This window comes from Lolium perenne, chromosome 2 (genome assembly GCF_019359855.2).
Source record: "Lolium perenne isolate Kyuss_39 chromosome 2, Kyuss_2.0, whole genome shotgun sequence".
NCBI classification, from domain to species: Eukaryota; Viridiplantae; Streptophyta; class Magnoliopsida; order Poales; family Poaceae; genus Lolium; species Lolium perenne.
This window is the reverse complement of record NC_067245.2, coordinates 7,350,999-7,369,836: the sequence shown is the minus strand read 5'-3', so window position 1 is coordinate 7,369,836 and position 18,838 is coordinate 7,350,999. Positions and strand designations below refer to the sequence as shown.

At 43.6% G+C, this 18,838-nt stretch overlaps 2 protein-coding genes across 2 annotated transcripts; both read left to right on the top strand.

The window, feature by feature from the left end:
• The first annotated feature begins 4,117 nt into the window (after positions 1 to 4,117).
• Positions 4,118 to 4,690, top strand: LOC127328182 (uncharacterized). Its single transcript, XM_051354804.1, has one exon. The coding sequence runs from the start codon at positions 4,118 to 4,120 to the stop codon at positions 4,688 to 4,690; it is 573 nt and encodes a 190-aa protein (XP_051210764.1).
• A 10,316-nt stretch (positions 4,691 to 15,006) lies between these two features.
• Positions 15,007 to 18,395, top strand: LOC127329694 (cytochrome P450 87A3-like). The gene is made up of 9 exons (XM_051356165.1): positions 15,007 to 15,221; positions 15,328 to 15,652; positions 15,742 to 15,888; positions 16,264 to 16,515; positions 16,669 to 16,758; positions 16,864 to 16,942; positions 17,056 to 17,162; positions 17,899 to 18,029; positions 18,148 to 18,395. The coding sequence occupies exons 1-9, from the start codon at positions 15,007 to 15,009 to the stop codon at positions 18,236 to 18,238; spliced, it is 1,437 nt and encodes a 478-aa protein (XP_051212125.1). The 3' UTR covers positions 18,239 to 18,395.
• The last annotated feature ends 443 nt before the right edge of the window (positions 18,396 to 18,838 follow it).

Below are 18,838 nucleotides of genomic sequence, written 5' to 3'. Positions count from 1 at the left end.
AGTCGTAGCTGCAGCTCGAGTAGAAGCTTCAGAAGCTGCGGGAGTTGGCCTGCTAGGGCTCTCCTTCACCTTCTTCGAAGGAGGCTCTATAAAGCTTTCATCACTGAAGAAATATACATCAATCAGAGTTAGCAATTAAACACAGAGGAATTTCTGGAGTAAGAGAAGAAACTTACAATTCAGCAGGTCATCCTCATCTGCGAAGCCGCCAGAAGATCTCTTCGGTGGTTGAGCGGTGGCCTTCTTCAAAGCTGCATCAACAAAGGAAAGCATGATCAGCATCATTATCATGATTCAACTCCGATGTATCGCTTAATTCGTCAGCAAAGGATCTATGATCTATAGTAAGAGCCCCAGGATTGGCAGGATCATTGTCTTCATCTTCAAACATTTCATGTACTTCAGCACATGATTCTGAAGGGGCAGTAGAATCACCCTCTTCATGGTTGCCCTCCGATACATTCGGGAAACATTCGGTAGTTAACAGGACCTATCATTTTGAATAAAGATTTAACAAAGGGAGAAAGGCGTATATCAGATGCAAATAATATTATAAACAAAATAAGGGAATTACCTCATTTGGTTGATGATAAGAATCAAAAGGTTTGTGAAGAGCAATAAGTGGAATTGAGTCTTCTTGGCTAAAATGAGTCAAGCGTCTGACTTCATCCAGTAGTTCCTTCTCAGACAACTCTGCAACATTGACGCTAGTTTCGTCCATAGGACCCGAATATAACCACATCGGGTGAGCTCTGGACATAACTGGTTGGATACGGCGTTTCATGAAAACTACCGCTATTTCAGTACCCATCATAGTTTGGTCGTCAGACTCTTTGATCCGAAGAATTCTATCAAACAATCTATCGACTACAGGCTTTTCTTCGGGTGTCAATATGTTCTTCCAAGATTTCTTCGGCACAACTTCAGGAACATCAACAAACTTCGATAGGCGCATTTTGGCTGCCGATGAGTCTTTGAGATAGAACCACTTCAGCCTCCATCCTTGAACTGACTCTCTCATTGGGAAATTGAAGTAATTCGCCTCCTTGCGGACAACGAATCCAACTCCACCGGTGACAAAGGAACCACTGCTACTGTTGTAGCGTTTGACAAAGAAGATCTTTTTCCACAAACCCACTGAGGTTCAATGCCCAGAAAAGCCTCACAGAGGGTGATAAAAATAGCAAGATGTTGGGTGGAATTGGGAGTCAATTGCCATAATTGGATTGCATACACGTGAAGAAGACGCCAGAGAAACTCGTGGGCAGGCAGAGATAAACCACGGTACAAGAACGATATGAACATCACAGTAAAACCGGCAGGAGGATTGGGGCGCGAGGCCAAACCTGGAAGAATGACGTTCCCCTTGTCAGCGGAAATTAAACCAAGGCTGCGAGCTTTCTTCTCATCGCGCATGGTCGTTGTTGAGGCATGCCAGTCGCCGGGTGCAGGCGCCGCGGTAGAAACCTCTGGCGCGGGCGCCGCAGCGGAAATTTCCGATGCGCCCCTTTTTGGCGCACCAGATGTAACCTTGGCAGTGACGCCGCTGGATGTGGCGCCAGCGGAAACAGTGGTGTTCTTCTTCTTCACCATCTCCGGGAGTGTTTAGGAGGCGAAAGAAGATTGAAGAGTGGCGGCGGCACAGTAACTATGAGGAAGAATAAAACATGAAGAAGAAAGGCTGTGAAAGGGAGGAACGAAGGAAGTAAATTTCTTCCTTCTCCTTTATAAAAGGGAAGTTACCAAAAGAGACCTATGATTAGGTCACCACGTGTCCTTGCATCCATCATAACATAGGACATTTTCTCCATCACGCGCGGAAATCGAGGAGGTGCCTCGGTCAAAGCGCAAGGACAAGTCATTTCCTAACTGACCACGCAGAAGTAGGGTGGGCCCGTTAGGTCACGTCCTGTCAATCGAACTGCCGTAGTGACCACGTCATTGGTGATGTCATCAAAAGTATCGGATCCTCGTGAAGCATCCGAAGAAGTTTATACCATTCGAGTAGTAAGACTTGAGTCTACACACGGTTGCAAGCATCCGTGCCTAGACTCGGGGGGCTACTCCCATCGGGAGCGCTGGACGCGCACCCGATAAAAATTATGGACTCGAAGGTTTCAGAAGACCCAGAATCATGCCCGGAGACTTGATTCTGAAGTAGAGTAACGTTGTTTTGCCATCGGCAGTTAACCAGTATCGATCCATCGAGTAAAACTGGGCGTGTTACTCAAATCCCTTACGCATCATCAGTCGGCATTACTTTGCTCAAAGATATTGAAGACTCGATATACAAAAAATATCGGATGATTGTGATGACTTGTAAAGGCATCGACAGCTAAAAACATTCGAGTAGTACAACTTGAGTCTACACACGGTTGCAAGCATCCATGCCTAGACTCAGGGGCTACTCCTACATGGAGCACTGGACGTGCACCCGATGAAAATGAAGTTTATTCAAGAGATCAAGGTTTTCCGATGATTACGGATGTTCGACAAAAGACAATTTTTATTCCCTGCCCGAAGCTTCATTTCGACCAGTCACTCGGGGGCTACTGATGTGGGCATTACCCTTCGGGTAACCCATATTATGTTACCTCTTACGGCCCAACCAGGGGCCCATGAAGATCATCCACCAACCAAGGTAGGCCGCTACGTCGGTTCCGAAGAAATATAATTGATGAACAAGGAAAGAAGACGAAGAACAAGGAAAGTTTAGATGTAGAACTCTTTGTAACCTAGTCGAACCCGGACAGAACTCTCGAGACCTGGCTCACAATATAAGGGCCAGGAGAGGGTCTACCGAGGGACACACAATCAACATAGCCAGAATCACCGCAAGTCTAGAGCTAGGTCATAAGAAATCTTAGCTACTCGACGAGATCTTAGTTTTAGCCTTTGGCTACCCCATTGTAACCCGATAGTTTCAATAATCAAGATCAGACAAGCAGGAAGTAAGAGTTTTATCTCATGGAGGGCCCCGAACCTGGGTAAATCTCTCTCCCTATTTGTTGTGGTTGGCAATGGCCTTGTTGAAGGCATTGTTTTGAGAGCGAGAACCTTCTTACTGTTTCCTTCTTGGAGGCGCCGCTTTTGAAGAAGTTGGACTTATGGTGCTGTCTTGGTGGTGTTAGTGTTGTTGTTTCGAGGATTAAACCACTGTGGTGGGACTTTTCTTTTTCTGTAATTCTTCTTTCTTTTTTTGGTTGTGTGCATCCGTAATGCTGATAGGGCAGTGCGTTGTTGCAGAGGTTGGGTGTAATTGGTATCTCTGATATTAATATATTCTCTTTGTTGAAAAAGTATTTAAACAATACAACACATTTTAGTTTGGGCAAGATGGGTATGAAAATGAGTTTGTATGTGAAAAAATGTAGTCAACCATTTTTGTGTACTAACTTTCAAGCATATGGACACAGTCTTTTCTTTTGTGGGTTCATAATTAATTATATTTGTACCATGCATTAGACCGGCCCATATTTATATATTGTATAAATACATCTCACTAGTAGAAAATAGGTCTTTCGTAAGGTCCCTTTGGTCCCGGCCGTGTCCTGGGCCGGGACCAAAGGCCGGGCCACGTCGCCCCGAATCCACCCAACCGTATGGCACCCATAGGTCCCGGTTCGTTAGGACCCATTTATCCCAGTTTGTATCCCAAACCGGGACTAAAGGGTTTTGCGGCCCGCTGCGCCTGCGGTACCCCCTTTACTCTCGGTTGGTGACACGAGCCGGGACTTAAAGTCAAACGGTTCGTTCCCACGGAAGCCGATCGCAGCATCGCCATTACTGGCGTCGAAATCGAGCGTCAGACGCCGCGCGGCCACGGGAGTCTGAGCCGCCGGCGTCGGCGGCTAGGCACGGGAATTGATCACCCGGTGGATGGCACGTTCATCTTCATCTTTCTTCCTTTCTATGCCTCACATCTTCTCCACCATTTCCACACACATTCCTCTCCATCTCATCTCCTCTACCAAAAAGCTCTCCTCTTCGTCGATGTTTCAGACTCAATGGAGCACCTCGCACGCGACCCGCCTCCTCGAACTCGGGTATACCACCTCATGGCCGAAGGGATGTCTTTCAAGGTCACGGTAGCTCTCCGTGCAAGAAGGGTGGAGAAATGGATCCACACAGTGAAGAGGGTCTCGACAATGCACCAATCAAGTGCGGCGGCTTGGACTGCGAGTTCACCAACCCTCGCGAGGGTGATCAGCGAGCCGCCATCCTTCAACTCTCGGTGGCGTCCGAGAATTTGGTATTCCAGATTTGTCAGGCTCATGAAGTGCCACAAGTTCTTAAGGAGTTCTTGCAGGACGAGACCATCAGATTCTGCAGCGTGGCTATCGGCAAGGATCTGGAGATGCTGAATCCGTACGGTATTCATATTACTTCTGTGTTCGACCTCCAGAAGATACTACTGAATCCGACAAATAATCCCATTCCGAGTCTATATGATCTGGCGAATTCTATCATTGGGGCAAATCTTGAGAAGAAGAAGAAGAGGAAGAAGTACAAGAAGAAGGACGCCGCGCAAGAAAAAGAAGATGAACTGATATTTGGGTGGGCCAATGTTCCATTGAGCTACGAGCAAGTGCGCTATGCCGCTCTGGACGCTCGTCTGGGCTTCGAGATGGCTAGGAGTTATTGGGAGCTACTTGGCTACAATAGCCATGTTGATCGTCTCAACATTTAAAGAACTATGTGTATGAACTATGTGTCTTTCTATAAATCGTCTTCAATATATATCGAACTATGTGTATGAACTATGTGTCTTTCAATATATATCGAACTATGTGTATGAACTAGCCGACATATTTCCTTGTGTATTTTACATCTCTGCATTCACTCAGTCCTTGGGTACGTTTCTTGTATCTCTGCATGCCTCCACGTCCACCTCCATCACCGTGCGCACCGACTCTTTTGGCTTCTGCTGGCAATGACGTAACTCCTCGATTTCAACCGACCTATTGTATGTTGCCTGGAAGTTTTTGACGAAAGCATCAATCATATCCTCCCATGATCTAATCGAACCCTTTGGCAAACCTCTCAACCATGCTCGTGTCGAATCCTTTAGGTAAAGCTGTAAACACTGCATTACTGCTATTTGATTTCCTTTGTGCAAGATCACAGTTTGTAAGTAATCATCTATCCAAGATCTCGGCTCCTGCTGCCCGTCATATTTAGCAGTATCAGTGGGATTAGGCTTAAACCTTTTAGGTGGCATTGTCTCCCGAATCTTAGAGCTCAAACAACTGGCTCCTCGCAGTTCGCCGTCGTAATCCTGAGTTTCTTCGGAGTCGTCGCTGTCGTACTCTTCCCTTGCGGCTCGTCGTCGACGAGCTTTATCAATCCTGCTTTGAGTGATATCATCTCGAGCGTCTCTCGAACGATGCCTGGAGCCACTGCCTGATGTGTAGACTTCACCTTTCGAGGGACGAGTTTATCTCCGAGAATCGCAAGGCTTTCCAGAGCACCCCGATGAGCTTGCGCCATGGGCCCTTCGGGTGCTGGCTGATGATTGATTAGATAGGCCGCGAGGTTGGCGGTAGCTCCCTCAACGGTTTTTGGTCTCAACATGCCTGCGGTGTCCATAGTCATAAAGGATTTGGACAAGTACGAAGTTATCTCCCTTGCATCATCTCCCGAGAGTCGAGGCATCCTTGGTCGATGTCTTCCTGAACCTTGGTTGCTCCGAGACGCACCTGCCTGTGAGGCTCTCCGGCGTTCACTAGATTGATCAGCCACGATGCGACGTCGATCGAGATTTGCTTGTTCGTTTGATAGCCGCACTCGATTCCTCTCCAAGATAGAACGATATGCGTTAAGAGTCCCTACCGACGTTCCAGAAGGGAGCCCAATATTGTTGATTATGGCAGCTCGAGCTGCTTCCCACTCTTCTTCTGCGATAGTATAGTCACTGTCGTTGTTGCTGGCGTTGTTTTCGGCGTTACGGCGCCTACTAGCATGTGGTGTGCGCTCTCCTTCCTCTCCTCCGTCAGCCGAATTGAGGATAGCGTAGATCTGATGATGCGCCACCCTCTGATGTCTACTTCCCCCTCCTTTTCCTGTAGACAGTGTTGGGCCTCCAAGAGCAGAGGTTTGTAGAACAGCAGCAAGTTTTCCCTTAAGTGGATCACCCAAGGTTTATCGAACTCAGGGAGGAAGAGGTCAAAGATATCCCTCTCATGCAACCCTGCAACCACAAAGCAAGAAGTCTCTTGTGTCCCCAACACACCTAATAGGTGCACTAGTTCGGCGAAGAGATAGTGAAATACAGGTGGTATGAATATATATGAGCAGAATAACGGTGCCGTAAAAATAGCTTGCTGGCGTGTAGTTGATGGTGGTAGTATTGCAGCAGTAGTAACGCAAAGAAACAAGAAACAAGCAGCGATAGCAGATATAGGAACAAGGCCTAGGGATTACACTTTCACTAGTGGACACTCTCAACATTGATCACATAATGCAACGTATAAATGCATACTCTACACTCTTGTTGGATGATGAACGCATTGCGTAGGATTACACGAACCCTCAATGCCGGAGTTAACAAGCTCCACAATTTGTTCATATTTAAGTAACCTTATAGTGTAAGATAGATCAACAGACTAAACCAAGTACTAACATAGCATGCACACTGTCACCTTCATGCATATGTAGGAGGAATAGATCACATCAATATTATCATAGCAATAGTTAACTTCGCAATCTACAAGAGATCATGATCATAGCATAAACCAAGTACTAACACGGTGCACACACTGTCACCTTTACACACGTGCAGGAGGAATAAAACTACTTTAATAACATTGCTAGAGTAGCACATAGATAAATTGTGATACAAACTCATATGAATCTCAATCATGTAAAGCAGCTCATGAGATTATTGTATTGAGGTACATGGGAGAGATGAACCACATAGCTACCGGTACAGCCCCGAGCCTCGATGGAGAACTACTCCCTCCTCATGGGAGCAGCAGCGGTGATGAAGATGGCGGTGGAGATGGCAGCGGTGTCGATGGAGAAGCCTTCCGGGGGCACTTCCCCGCTCCGGCAGCGTGCCGGAACAGAGACTCCTGTCCCCCAGATCTTGGCGTCGCGATGGTGGCGGCTCTGGAAGGTTTCTGTGGTTTTCGTCGAACGTATCAGGGTTTTCGATCCAGGGGCTTTATATAGGCGAAGAGGCGGCGCAGGAGGGCTGAAGGGGTGCCCACACCATATGGCGGCGCGGCCAGGGCCTGGGACGCGCCGGCCTATGGTCTGGGGGCCCAGTGCCCCCCCTCTGGTCCTTCCCGGGTGTTCTGGATGCTTCCGGTGAAAATAGGAACTTGGGCGTTGATTTCGTCCGATTCCGAGAATATTTCGTTACTAGGATTTCTGAAACCAAAAACAGCAGAAAACAGAACTGCACTTCGGCATCTTGTTAATAGGTTAGTTCCAGAAAATGCACGAATATGACATAAAGTGTGCATAAAACATGTAGATAACATCAATAATGTGGCATGGAACACAAGAAATTATCGATACGTCGGAGACGTATCAGCATCCCCAAGCTTAGTTCTGCTCGTCCCGAGCAGGTAAAACGATAACACAGATAATTTCTGGAGTGACATGCCATCATAACCTTGATCATACTATTTGTAAAGCATATGTAGTGAATGCAGCGATCAAAACAATGTATATGACATGAGTAAACAAGTGAATCATATAGCAAAGACTTTTCATGAATAGCACTTCAAGACAAGCATCAATAAGTCTTGCATAAGAGTTAACTCATAAAGCAATAATTCAAAGTAAAGGCATTGAAGCAACACAAAAGAAGATTAAGTTTCAGCGGTTGCTTTCAACTTGTAACATGTATATCTCATGGATATTGTCAACATAGAGTAATATAACAAGTGCAATAAGCAAATATGTAGGAATCAATGCACAGTTCACACAAGTGTTTGCTTCTTGAGGTGGAGAGAAATAGGTGAACTGACTCAACATAAAAGTAAAAGAATGGTCCTTCAAAGAGGAAAGCATCGATTGCTATATTTGTGCTAGAGCTTTTATTTTGAAAACATAAAGAGAGCATAAAAATAAAGTTTTGAGAGGTGTATGTTGTTGTCAACGAATGGTAGCGGGTACTCTAACCCCCTTGCCAGACAAACCTTCAAAGAGCGGCTCCCATTTTATTTTATTTTTGGGTGGCACTCCTTCCAACCTTTCTTTCACAAACCATGGCTAACCGAATCCTCGGGTGCCTGCCAACAATCTCATACCATGAAGGAGTGCCTTTTTATTTTAGTTTTATTATGATGACACTCGTCCCCACCTTTGCTTACACAAGCCATGGCTAACCGAATCCTTCGGGTGCCGTCCAACAATCACATACCATGGAGGAGTGTCTATTTTTTGTTAATTAATTTGGGACTGGGAATCCCATTGCCAGCTCTTTTTGCAAAATTATTGGATAAGCGGATGAAGCCACTAGTCCATTGGTGAAAGTTGCCCAACAAGATTGAAAGATAAACACCACATACTTCCTCATGAGCTATAAAACATTGACACAAATCAGAGGTGATAAATTTTGAATTGTTTAAAGGTAGCACTCAAGCAATTTACTTTGGAATGGCAGGAAATACCATGTAGTAGGTAGGTATGGTGGACACAAATGGCATAGTGGTTGGCTCAAGTATTTGGATGCATGAGAAGTATTCCCTCTCGATACAAGGTTTAGGCTAGCAAGGCTTATTTGAAACAAACACAAGGATGAACCGGTGCAGCAAAACTCACATAAAAGACATATTGAAAACATTATAAGACTCTACACCGTCTTCCTTGTTGTTCAAACTCAATACTAGAAATTATCTAGACCTTAGAGAAACCAAATATGCAAACCAAATTTTAGCATGCTCTATGTATTTCTTCATTAATGGGTGCAAAGTATATGATGCAAGAGCTTACACATGAGCACAACAATTGCCAAGTATCACATTACCCAAGACATTTATAGCAATTACTACATGTATCATTTTCCAATTCCAACCATATAACAATTTAACGAAGAAGAAACTTCGCCATGAATATTAAAAGCTAAGAACACATGTGTTCATATGAACCAGCGGAGCGTGTCTCTCTCCCACACAAGCATTTATTCAAACAAAAACAAAAATAAAAGCATACAGACGCTCCAAGCAAAGCACATAAGATGTGACCGAATAAAAATATAGTTTCAAGAGAAGGAACCTGATAATTTTGTCGATGAAGAAGGGGATGCCTTGGGCATCCCCAAGCTTAGACGCTTGAGTCTTCTTGATATATGCAGGGGTGAACCACCGGGGCATCCCCAAGCTTAGAGCTTTCACTCTCCTTGATCATGTTGCATCATACTCCTCTCTTGATCCTTGAAAACTTCCTCCACACCAAACTCGAAACAACTCATTAGAGGGTTAGTGCACAATAAAAATTAACATATTCAGAGGTGACACAATCATTCTTAACACTTCTGGACATTGCATAATGCTACTGGATATTAGTGGATCAAAGAAATTCATCCAACATAGCAAAAGAGGCAATGCGAAATAAAAGGCAGAATCTGTCAAAACAGAACAGTTCGTATTGACGAATTTTAAAATGGCACCAGACTTGCTCAAATGAAAATGCTCAAATTGAATGAAAGTTGCGTACATATCTGAGGATCATGCACGTAAATTGGCTTAATTTTCTGAGCTACCTACAGGGAGGTAGACCCAGATTCGTGACAGCAAAGAAATCTGGAACTGCGCAGTAATCCAAATCTAGTACTTACTTTTCTATCAACGGCTTTACTTGGCACAACAAAACACTAAACTAAGATAAGGAGAGGTTGCTACAGTAGTAAACAACTTCCAAGACACAAATATAAAACAAGGTACTGTAGCAAAATAACACATGGGTTATCTCCCAAGAAGTTCTTTCTTTATAGCCATTAAGATGGGCTCAGCGGTTTTAATGATGCACTCGCAAGAAATAGTAGTTGAAGCAAAAGAGAGCATCAAGAGGCAAATTCAAAACACATTTAAGTCTAACATGCTTCCTATGCATAGGAATCTTGTAAATAAATAAGTTCATGAAGAGCAAAGTAACAAGCATAGGAAGATAAAACAAGCATAGCTTCAAAAATTTCAGCACATAGAGAGGTATTTTAGTAACATGAAAATTTCTACAACCATATTTTCCTCTCTCATAATAACTTTCAGTAGCATCATGAGCAAACTCAACAATGTAACTATCACACAAAGCATTCTTATCATGAGTCTCATGCATAAAATTATTACTCTCCACATAAGCATAATCAATTTTATTAGTTGTTGTGGTGGGAGCAAATTCAACAAAGTAGCTATCATCAAATATAGGAGGCATATTGTAATCATAATCAAATTCACTCTCCATAGTAGGTGGCACCAAAAGACCACTATCATTATAATCATCATATATGGGAGGCAAAGTATCATCAAAGAAAATTTTCTCCTCAATGCTTGGGGGACTAAAAAGATCATGAAAACCAGCTTCCCCAAGCTTAGAACTTTCTATATTATTAGCAACAATGGTATTCAAAGTGTTCATACTAACATGTTCCATGGGTTTTTTAATTTTCGGATCAAACCATCCATGTCTTAAATCAGGAAATAGAGTAAAAAGCTCATTGTTGTCCATTATGCCTTACTAGTGTAAACAAGAAACAAAAAGTTGCAATTGCAGGATCTAAAGGAAATAGCTTTGAGTACTTACAGCGCCGGAAAATAGCTTGGTAGCCGAGGTCCGGAGTGTGAGTACCTTTTACCTTTCCTCCCCGCAAACGGCGCATTAAAATAGCTTGATGTCTACTTCCCCCTCCTTTTCCTGTAGACAGTGTTGGGCCTCCAAGAGCAGAGGTTTGTAGAACAGCAGCAAGTTTTCCCTTAAGTGGATCACCCAAGGTTTATCGAACTCAGGGAGGAAGAGGTCAAAGATATCCCTCTCATGCAACCCTGCAACCACAAAGCAAGAAGTCTCTTGTGTCCCCAACACACCTAATAGGTGCACTAGTTCGGCGAAGAGATAGTGAAATACAGGTGGTATGAATATATATGAGCAGTAACAACGGTGCCAGAAAATAGCTTGCTGGCGTGTAGTTGATGGTGGTAGTATTGCAGCAGTAGTAACGCAGTAAACCAGTAAACAAGCAGCGATAGCAGTATGTAGGAACAAGGCCTAGTGATTACACTTTCACTAGTGGACACTCTCAACATTGATCACATAACAGAACAGATAAATGCATACTCTACACTCTTGTTGGATGATGAACGCATTGCGTAGGATTACACGAACCCTCAATGCCGGAGTTAACAAGCTCCACAATTTGTTCATATTTAAGTAACCTTATAGTGTAAGATAGATCAACAGACTAAACCAAGTACTAACATAGCATGCACACTGTCACCTTCATGCATATGTAGGAGGAATAGATCACATCAATATTATCATAGCAATAGTTAACTTCGCAATCTACAAGAGATCATGATCATAGCATAAACCAAGTACTAACACGGTGCACACACTGTCACCTTTACACACGTGCAGGAGGAATAAAACTACTTTAATAACATTGCTAGAGTAGCACATAGATAAATTGTGATACAAACTCATATGAATCTCAATCATGTAAAGCAGCTCATGAGATTATTGTATTGAGGTACATGGGAGAGATGAACCACATAGCTACCGGTACAGCCCCGAGCCTCGATGGAGAACTACTCCCTCCTCATGGGAGCAGCAGCGGTGATGAAGATGGCGGTGGAGATGGCAGCGGTGTCGATGGAGAAGCCTTCCGGGGGCACTTCCCCGCTCCGGCAGCGTGCCGGAACAGAGACTCCTGTCCCCCAGATCTTGGCGTCGCGATGGCGGCGGCTCTGGAAGGTTTCTGTGGTTTTCGTCGAACGTATCAGGGTTTTCGATCCAGGGGCTTTATATAGGCGAAGAGGCGGCGTAGGAGGGCTGAAGGGGTGCCCACACCATATGGCGGCGCGGCCAGGGCCTGGGCCGCGCCGGCCTATGGTCTGGGGGCCCAGTGCCCCCCCTCTGGTCCTTCCCGGGTGTTCTGGATGCTTCCGGTGAAAATAGGAACTTGGGCGTTGATTTCGTCCGATTCCGAGAATATTTCGTTACTAGGATTTCTGAAACCAAAAATAGCAGAAAACAGGAACTGGCACTTCGGCATCTTGTTAATAGGTTAGTTCCAGAAAATGCACGAATATGACATAAAGTGTGCATAAAACATGTAGATAACATCAATAATGTGGCATGGAACACAAGAAATTATCGATACGTCGGAGACGTATCACCCTCCAAGTGCTGTCCTGGCAGCGCTGTCGATACTTTCCTCACACGAAGAATAATTGGCGCTGCAGACGTTGTTTGAGCCCAATCTGTGCCTGGTATCGCAATTTAAGCAATAATATGAAGTCATATCGGATGACATAGAATCATCGGATCGAACATACATAGATGATACTGATCGGGGGGTCGATGGCGGTGAAGAGTTTGTCGATGTAGGTAATTCAGTCGATAGATCGACCGGGACCGGAGTCGACGCGGTTGATCCTGTCGCTGACAAGGATGGAGTCCTTGCTGAGTTGGAAACGAGCGGATCGGGCAGTCAAAGGATGCCTTCAGCGCTGATGCAGTAGTGGACGCTCCCAAACGTCATGTCCAATCCTCCTTGTATATCCGAAAAAGTCGGACGAGACAAATCGTTTTGCGGGGTGAACTCGAAGGACCCGAATCGAATCGAGTTCCCCGAGCTCGGTGATGAAGGGGCCGACGACAATGCCGGCGATGTTGATGAAGTTGCGGATGACATGGACGAAGCAGCCGATGCCGGGCCTTGTGCCAACAGGTTTCCCACAGACGGCGCCAATTGTCGAGGGTACTCCTCGGCAATGCCAACCTTTTGGGGCTTAGGGTTGACGGAATCATGCAGGCTGACACGAGACATCGGATACCAAACAAACGGGGAGAGAGATTTACCCAGGTTCGGGGCCCTCGATGAGGTAAAACCCTTACTTCCTGCTTGTCTGATCTTGATTATCGAGAATATCGGGTTACAGTGGGGTAGCCGAAGGCTCTGACTATGAACTCGTCGAGAGGCTAAGATTTCTAATGACCTAGCTCTAGACTTGCGGTGGTTTTTGCTGCAATGATTGTGTGTCCCTCGGTAGGCCCTCCCCTGGCCCTTATATTGCAGGCCAGGTCTCAAGAGTCCTGTCCGGGTTCGACTAGGTTACAAAGAATTTTACATCTAAACTTTCCTTGTCTCTTTGTCTTCTTGCCTTATTCGTCAAGAATCCTCCTTTGGAACCGACATAACAGCCCACCTTGGTCGGTGGATGATCTTCATGGGCCCCCTGGTTGGACGGTAGGAGGTAGCGTAATACTAGTTAGCCGAAGAGTAATGCCCACATCAAAGGGGGAGCTCGTAGGGTTGGTCCAGGTATGTCTCAGGTCCCTCAAATCTGGGTCGTTTACCCCCCTTCTCCAAGTTTTGTTGCAATTGGGCCGGACATGGGAGAGGTTCCCGCCGGTTTTTTCGTGATCTGGTGCTTCGTACGCTGCGTGCCAGAAACAGCCAACCAGCACCCAGCTGGTGGATCACGCAGTTACCTTTTTGGGCAGTCCCGACAGATCCTTTCCTTTTTAGGCCGCCCGCTCGGTTTGACCAATGGGCACGCGGCCACCCGCTAGATGCGTCCAGAGTATATATTGATTTATATTAATTTGGTATTTATTGCATAAGATATCTAGAATCAGTTTTGATCCAAATTGATTCCGTATTAATTACATTTATTTAAATTGATTTGGTTGAGATTTTTTTTATTTGGTTGAGATTTGATTGCTGTATAGACCGAAACTCTGTATATATATATGACGCAAAGCCGCCGGCCACAACTGTGATCGATGAGATCAACCAATCTATCCATCACTATCTCTCTTGTTTGACAACCCACGAACGACAAACCGTCGCCTCTACACGTCCAAAGTCGAGAGGTCGATTTTTCTAGCGGCAGGTATCGCCGTTCTGACGGGTCGACGACCGGGGAGGACTTGCCACCACAACGCTCATCGTGAGTTGATTTTCTCTGATTCTTTCTCTGTGCGCCATCGAGCCTTTTTTTGTTTATATGTGCCGAAATAAACACTTGTGAGCTTTGCATTTCATTTATTTTTACCCACATGGATAGCACGACTCTAACAAGGGATTTTGGTCAACTTAATTGTGAGATTCTCCCAGGCGTGCAACGGCCACGCACCTCACCTTCACCTGAGAAAACAATGCAATACCCATCAAGAGACTAGTTTGTTATAAGTTAGGACCTCACGTATTCACTTCACAATTAGAAGGCAAATGATTCCGTATAAGTCATGCTCTACATTTTTGTCTCCATGGTTTTATGAAGTTTATATGCAATGAACAGATCATCTCTCCACCTCTCTACATCCGTGATGCACAGAGCCAATATTTTTTTCTGAGATCTTGAAATGATATGCTAGAAATTGTTCATCAAGCCCCAAATGCCAAGTAGTTGTAGAACTAAAAAAAACTAGGAGATAAGTCACATGGTAACAATCCTCCATAATTCTATTTGGATCTTTTAGATGATATTTGGGTGTTATGGAAAAAAAGAGAAACTTATTTTGTTATTATCCTATCTCATAAAACTTAAAGTGCTATGGTATGCACGAAAAGTGTCCCAACCCGCTGGTTAGGACTGAGAATTTGGACTGTGTCTTCCTGACGCCAATAGTCGTTCCTCACGGTGGTTACACCCTATCCTGAGTGATAGTAACATACATGACAGCGGGATTCACACCAGGAATAGTTTGCAGTCTGTCATTATGAGACACTTCTCTTGCTCCTCTGATTGTCTGAAATATACTTATATAACAAGCAGAACACTTATGTATGAGCATCTAATGACCTCGCTAATATGTAAGATGCACCTGCAGATGGAAGTTTCTCTATCTCAGTACATTGCTCTTCCAGTGGTTACACTTCTTATAGGATGGTTAGTACACTGGGTATACAAATGGATTAACCCCACATGCAATGGGATTCTTCCGCCTGGCTCCATGGGATTCCCTGTTATCGGCGAGACCTTCCAGTTCATCAAGGCAAACTCTTCCTTGGACATCCCAGACTACTTCAAAATACGGATGAGGAGGTACTGTTGTGTGAACTTCCATGCATATGTTTGTACCATGCATCCTGGTTTGCACACTTGAGTTTTGCATTATGACATCCACTTCTTTTAACTGCCACCACAACAGATACGGTCCTGTTTTCAAAACAAGCTTGTTCGGTCAGCCTGCGGTGTTCACTTGCGATGCAGAGGTAAACCGGTTCATCCTTAAGGAGGAGGGCAACGTGTTCCAGATCGGGTACCCTGAGGCGGTGCGCAAAATCTTCGGCGGCAAGAGCATTGACGCATTCAGGGGTGCAACCCAGAAGTTCATCCGCAGGTTTTGTTTCACGCTGTTCGGCCTCGAGAACCTGAAAGAGGTGCTTCTTCCTGAGCTGGAGGGTGCCGTGAGAGAGTGCCTTGCAACGTGGGCCACCAAGCCTAGTGTTGACGTGCGCGGTGGCGCGCCAGATGTTAGTGCATTCGTCTTGATTTTTTTCCATTTGGCTTGATGTTTGGTCCAAATGTATGACTAATCCCTTTTGTTTCAAATTTCTTGAAGATTCTCTTCGAGCTCATGACTAAGAAGTTCCTTAGTTTTGACGCGGCTAAGTCGGCGGAACTGAGAAAGAACATCGATACACTTTCCAAGGGATTGCTCTCCTTCCCAATATACTTCCCTGGGACAGCATTTTACCGATCGATGAAGGTATTACCTTCTTTCAAAAAAATATAATTTCCTAGGTTCTATGCAGTTAAAACTTCCAAACTTTTTTTGTCCGGTAAAAAACAGCCAAACTTTTACTACTGATATATGAGAGCTGGTACTGGAAAAAAAATATAATCATTAAATTCAACATGATTTGTTTATATAATATTTTGGGGATTTCCATTAGTTTATACTATTTTAACAAGCAGTGGTTAGAGATATTTGTTGGTCATTGTACCAATTTTAAAACAATTATTATAGTGCCCTTTCCTATATAGGTCCAAGCGCTGAAAGTTTGAGTATATGTACTACATGCCGAAGGTGAAACCAGTTCATCTTTGATTGTGGTTTAACCCCATACTCTCATGTATACAGGCATGGAAAAATGTGCGCAAGACAATCCGTGATACGCTGACAGAGAGATTGCGAACACCTGATAAGAAACATGGTGACATGCTAGACCTGATTGTGGAACAACTACATTGTGAAGAGCCTTTGATAAATGAGAATTTTGCTGTTGATATGGTTTCCACATTATTATTCGCTGGCATCTATACACTGGCTGCAATCATTGCTATAACATTCAAGTCCCTACATGATAACCCTGAAGTTGTCCGTGCTCTCAAGGTTTGTTGTATTCTAGTACACACCACTAGTTTGTAATACTACATCGTAAGTAATATCCAAGTGCAAGCTTTTACACTTTTAAATTTTAAAATATATTTTATAAAAACATGTGACAAAAGCAATTAAAACCCTGAAAAAATATACTTTCAATAGGAGGAGAACCAAGCGATACTGAAGAACCGGACGGATGGGAATTCTAGGTTCACATGGGAAGAGTGCAAGTCACTGAGATTTACTACTCAGGTTTAAGTGAACATTGTTGTACTTTTATAGGGTGACATGGTGATTGATGGTCAAGTAATTTATTTATATATTTCCTAACGTGGTTGTATCTTTCTTTGGCTGAAGGTTACAAATGAGATTTTTCGAATAAGCAATGCCGCCATAGGAGTTTTCCGGACAACTCTAATGGACGCACAAGTAAATGGTACACATCCATGCACATTCCATTGAACACCATTATACCATAGTTTATTTCATTAAAAAAATCACTATAGTCGGTAGCAACTTTCATAGTTGTAATTGTTCTCCATACTGCAGGTTATACAATTCCGGCTGGATGGATTGTCATAGTGAACCCCATGGCACTACATCTCAATGCGGAAGTGTTTGAAGATCCACTCAAGTTTAACCCATGGAGATGGATGGTTAGTGACCGAAAATTAAGTGTTTCATGCATAGGACGATATTGAATGATGTATGTGTTTTATTAATGAAGATTAGTATTTGACCGTCCCATTTAAAGTTGATGGGGTATCACCGGGAGCATCAACATGATATAGGGGATGTGATATAAGAAAAATATAAATGGTAAAATACTAGGAAGTTAAGGGCTGCCTTAAAGGATGAAGCAATACGAAAATGTCTCAGTCTGAAGCAATTTCAGCCCATAAATAGCCAGAGGGTAATTAGGGATTTTATTTTGTTTTCACTAGTCCATAGTACCTTATGTACTTGTACTAGAGAGGATGGAATAGAGGAGCGTGATAACTCCAATAAATGCAGCATGAGAAACAATTACATCTTAAATACAGGTTCAAGAGAAAGGTGAGGTAAGACTAGTACAGTTTGGGTGCAAGACTAGTTTATAGGTGTATAACTTCTAGAAAGACGCCAAGAGTAGTTCGGGGCATTCTAATATAGGAGTCGGTCACAGATACCAGATGATCATACCGAACCTATTCAAAAAGCTTCAATGTGTCGCTCTTGTGAAAAGTGAACGATACCTTTACCCAAGGAACTCTCTATGTGCATAGCATGCAACCATACCATTTTAGGTTGTTCCATGATAATAACAATATACTTATATTTTTATATATATTTTTTCTAGTAATAATCTTTCTTAGCTAGATTGCCACTAATATTCACTAACTAAAACTGCAGGATGAGACAAAACGTAGCACACTGCTTAAGAACTTTATGCCATTCGGAGCAGGCATGAGGGTGTGTCCTGGAGCAGAATATAGCAAGGCTGTAGTAACACTTCTCATCCATGTTTTGGTGACTGAGTACATGTGAGCTTTTCTTGCATCTCAAAACATGCTACTATCTTTTTTTAGTAGAGATAACATAAAATTCAGCAGTGAATGATGCAAGCTGCTTATTTATATGAATTTCTTTGTGTTTTCATAGATGGGAGGAAATCAAAGGCGGAGATGTATTCCGTAGCACAGATGTGATGTTTCCCAAGGGCTATCACATCCGACTTCGACCAATCACGTAGGCAAAATGAACTAATGTTAGTCTAGAGAAAAAGGATGTCAAACACATGCCAAACTTCTGGCCATGTGCTTCCTATTATCATTGTGTTGTAAGGAATTTCAAAAACTCGTGTTTGGTACTTAAGTGTTATCAAGTGAAGTTATCATACACCAAATATCTCACGGTTGCTCGATTTGTACGTGTTGTGCTATGGTTATTTCATAGTATTACCAATATGACTTTAAAGTAATTATGCAGACCATTCTATTTCTCCATAAGTTTAGTAGAAAACACGTCGTGCCTTGCAATGGGAGAGAAAACTCAAATTCATGTAGGCATCCACATATCATGATCTCCTTTTCACTTATTCAGTTATCCTTTTCTATGCCTTCATTTTCAAGATTTTATTTATCTAAAAAAATTAACTACCTTCCCGCTCTTAAGAGAGTTGATAGTGATAGCAGCAAGAAGCGGAGCCTAAACGTGACAAAGTAGATAACTTCCATCAGAGATAAGAAGGTTGTTGCTAAGACTTACCTTAAATTTGCATCTGAATGGAAAATAGGCAAGCAACGACCTACATATACAAAATTCGCAAGGAAACAAGAAATATACCAAGAAT

Coding starts and splice junctions, on each gene's coding strand:
- LOC127328182 (XM_051354804.1), top strand. CDS start 4,118: ATGGATCCACACAGTGAAGAGGGTCTCGACAATGCACCAATCAAGTGC.
- LOC127329694 (XM_051356165.1), top strand. CDS start 15,007: ATGGAAGTTTCTCTATCTCAGTACATTGCTCTTCCAGTGGTTACACTT. Junction 15,222..15,327: donor TTCAAAATACGGATGAGGAG/GTACTGTTGTGT, acceptor CCACCACAACAG/ATACGGTCCTGTTTTCAAAA. Junction 16,943..17,055: donor AATGGACGCACAAGTAAATG/GTACACATCCAT, acceptor TCCATACTGCAG/GTTATACAATTCCGGCTGGA.